Source organism: Oratosquilla oratoria, chromosome 9 (assembly GCF_046742065.1).
Source record: "Oratosquilla oratoria isolate Oo_2021 chromosome 9, ASM4674206v1, whole genome shotgun sequence".
NCBI classification, from domain to species: Eukaryota; Metazoa; Arthropoda; class Malacostraca; order Stomatopoda; family Squillidae; genus Oratosquilla; species Oratosquilla oratoria.
This window is the reverse complement of record NC_134785.1, coordinates 27,933,539-27,936,038: the sequence shown is the minus strand read 5'-3', so window position 1 is coordinate 27,936,038 and position 2,500 is coordinate 27,933,539. Positions and strand designations below refer to the sequence as shown.

The window sequence follows — 2,500 nt, the reverse complement described above, 5'->3', positions numbered from 1 at the left end:
TGAAGGACCATTTGGCGTGGAGTTGACATAATGTAAAAATGTGCTTAACTGCAGCCGAAACCAACAACTTTGCCCGGCATGTTAGGGGAGCCCTAACAAGCAAGCCACCGGCGCTCCTACAGTTTCCTCTAGTTTCACTGACAGAGAACCCAAGACCCTACAGCAACCGGCAAGGGCCCTTGGGTTTTCAAAGATATCTCTTTGGTAACAAATATTGGGCTCCTGCAAGTATTATGTGGTTATGGATCTACCCTCACGCCACCAACAAGTATTCTGTTATGTAAGGAGTGGAAGCTGATAGACTGATTGATGGAGAACTCTTGGGTCCACCCACCTAAACACACACACACACACACACACACCTTATCCTATTATAATGTTCCGAGTCCATGTCCTTTGTTTTGGCCAAAATAACCTTTTTACGACCCTCTGAGGTACAAAGGGTGATAAAGCTTCGCACGAAAAAGGAGTACCCTTTTACCTTTGTCTTTAACTTTCTTCTCTCCAAAAGAGCCTCTCGTCCCGCTAATTCCGCTGTCGTTGTCCTCTCCTCCGTTGGACGAACTCGACGTCGTGTCTGCACTGCCGAGGCCACTGCTGGTCTCCTGTTCCTCGTTCGAGGAAAGGGAGACATTGCTGTAGCTTCCACCAGTCTTTCCTTCCCCGTTCTCGCATCTTCCGGTTCCTTCAAGAACGGCTTCCCCTGAGGGAGTATCCGGATGCTTAGCGATTCTGCATTGCATTGCAGAATTCCCTTTGTTGCTTAGGTGGTCTGAACAATTCCTGTCCATGATTGCGGTGTTGCCGGTTTTCCCTCCGTTGCCTCTTCTCACACTATCGATGGTGGTATCCGATCCCCTTGAGCGTGTATTCCACACTTCAATCTCAATATCTATCACTTCTATCCCCGGCAGCGAAGTCTCAAGTCTGAATCCTTGTGAGACCTTTGTGAGAGCCTTGTGAGACTCCGACTGAGGCTCCAACACTCGCAATGGAACTCAAGAGGAATGGGATGGTATTTCTCTGGTGTGCTATAACTTAGGGTCCTACCATCTTATCATTAAACTTCATTAATTTAAGAGGTCCTTTATGCAACAACCATCTTAACGATCTTTGTTCTTGAAGTTCTCTTGTCAATGTGCAATTATATACATCATGACCTTATGCAAGGGTCTTAGGGGTACATCTATAGTTTCAGCATAGTTCAAATTTAAAGCCACAGAAATTTAATTAACCTACTGTTCAAAGCAAAGGCGCCATTTGCACACCAGAATTCAGATCTAAACATTTACAAAAATATACTCAGGCCTCCATTAAATTAATTGTCTAATGTATACTGATTCCACAAAAAAATGTTTTTGGAACAGAAACTCGGGGAGTCTTTAACTCATTCCATGATTTCCAATTTTTGTTGTTGTTTTATGTTTCCAAAGTTGATGCAGCTTCAGACGAGGTCCATAAGAAAGAATGACTCTTGTTCTTCAATGTCTTCCACTTCGTCAAGAGAATCACAGAAAGATTATCGTCTTCTTGCCGACGTCTCCGCGAACTCCGAGAGCAACTGGAATTGTCTTCAACCTTGACTTGTATATATATACATATGTACATGAACATTGATTCCGCATCAATGCGCATTTGATTCTTCTTATCTTATCTCAGAAGTGAATGAAACGTTTCGTAAATCTTAGACCCCAGTAAGCCGGATCAGCCTGGAAATCCCAAATTATCCGCATCATAATAAGATTAACTTCTCCACACCGCGTCAGTTTCCAAGCGCGTCACACACACACACATACACACGCACACACACACACATTTCGACAACTTGTACTACCTTCACACCAAAATCTTAATTTCCCGCAATAAAGATGGGTCTAACCAAAGTATTGTTGGTTGGTTGTTATGGACGTTTACCAGCGCCTCTGTCCTTTTGAACAATCTTGATTTGCTCTCTTGAGTGATCATATGTAGTATTACCCACAATAGTGAGACGGACTGCAAAAACCCAATTCTTTCACCTCCATCTCTTTGTTATGACATCCTTGTCTGTCTTGTCTACAGCACCTTCTGTTTTCTTTGCGTATACAACAGAAAACGGATAAAAGGAATAAAGATTTGCTTATTGCCGAGAAGGACTGGTGTGGTCTTTCTCTCTCTTTCTGAGGGGAAATTTGGTGGCACATATTTGGGTATCTTTTAAGAAGTGCTTGTTTTGCGAGTTGTGTGTGTACATGTTTTCTGAGTAGACATCTTATGGTGGAACGTTAATGTAGGTGTTTGAGTATAATACTGAAGTGGTTGTTTTCGTGTTGCATGTGGTAAAATGTGTTTGCGTGAGGTAACATGACGAATCGACGGGTTGCACAGATATACAATATACCAGATGCCTCTCTACCTAATAGATAATAAATAGATAAAATAAATGAATAAATAAAATATTTCCAAGTGACTTTTGCTGGAGAATATTGTTCTGGTGAAAGAAAGCTGCAGTCGGTGTGTT

At 42.3% G+C, this 2,500-nt stretch overlaps 1 protein-coding gene across 3 annotated transcripts in view; it reads right to left on the bottom strand.

Moving 5' to 3' along the window:
- Positions 1-2,500, bottom strand: part of LOC143028281 (solute carrier family 15 member 1-like) — a 170,089-nt gene that overhangs the window by 129,140 nt on the left and 38,449 nt on the right. Inside the window, exon 1 of one of the 3 annotated variants that reach the window (XM_076190143.1) lies at positions 482-1,577. The exons of 1 other annotated variant lie outside the window; for it this stretch is intronic. In XM_076190143.1, the coding sequence (XP_076046258.1) occupies positions 482-791 (310 nt within the window). In that variant the 5' untranslated portion in view covers positions 792-1,577. Of the gene's footprint in view, positions 1-481; positions 1,578-2,500 lie in introns of those variants that run through there. One more of the 3 variants, XM_076190142.1, reaches the window with a different exon arrangement.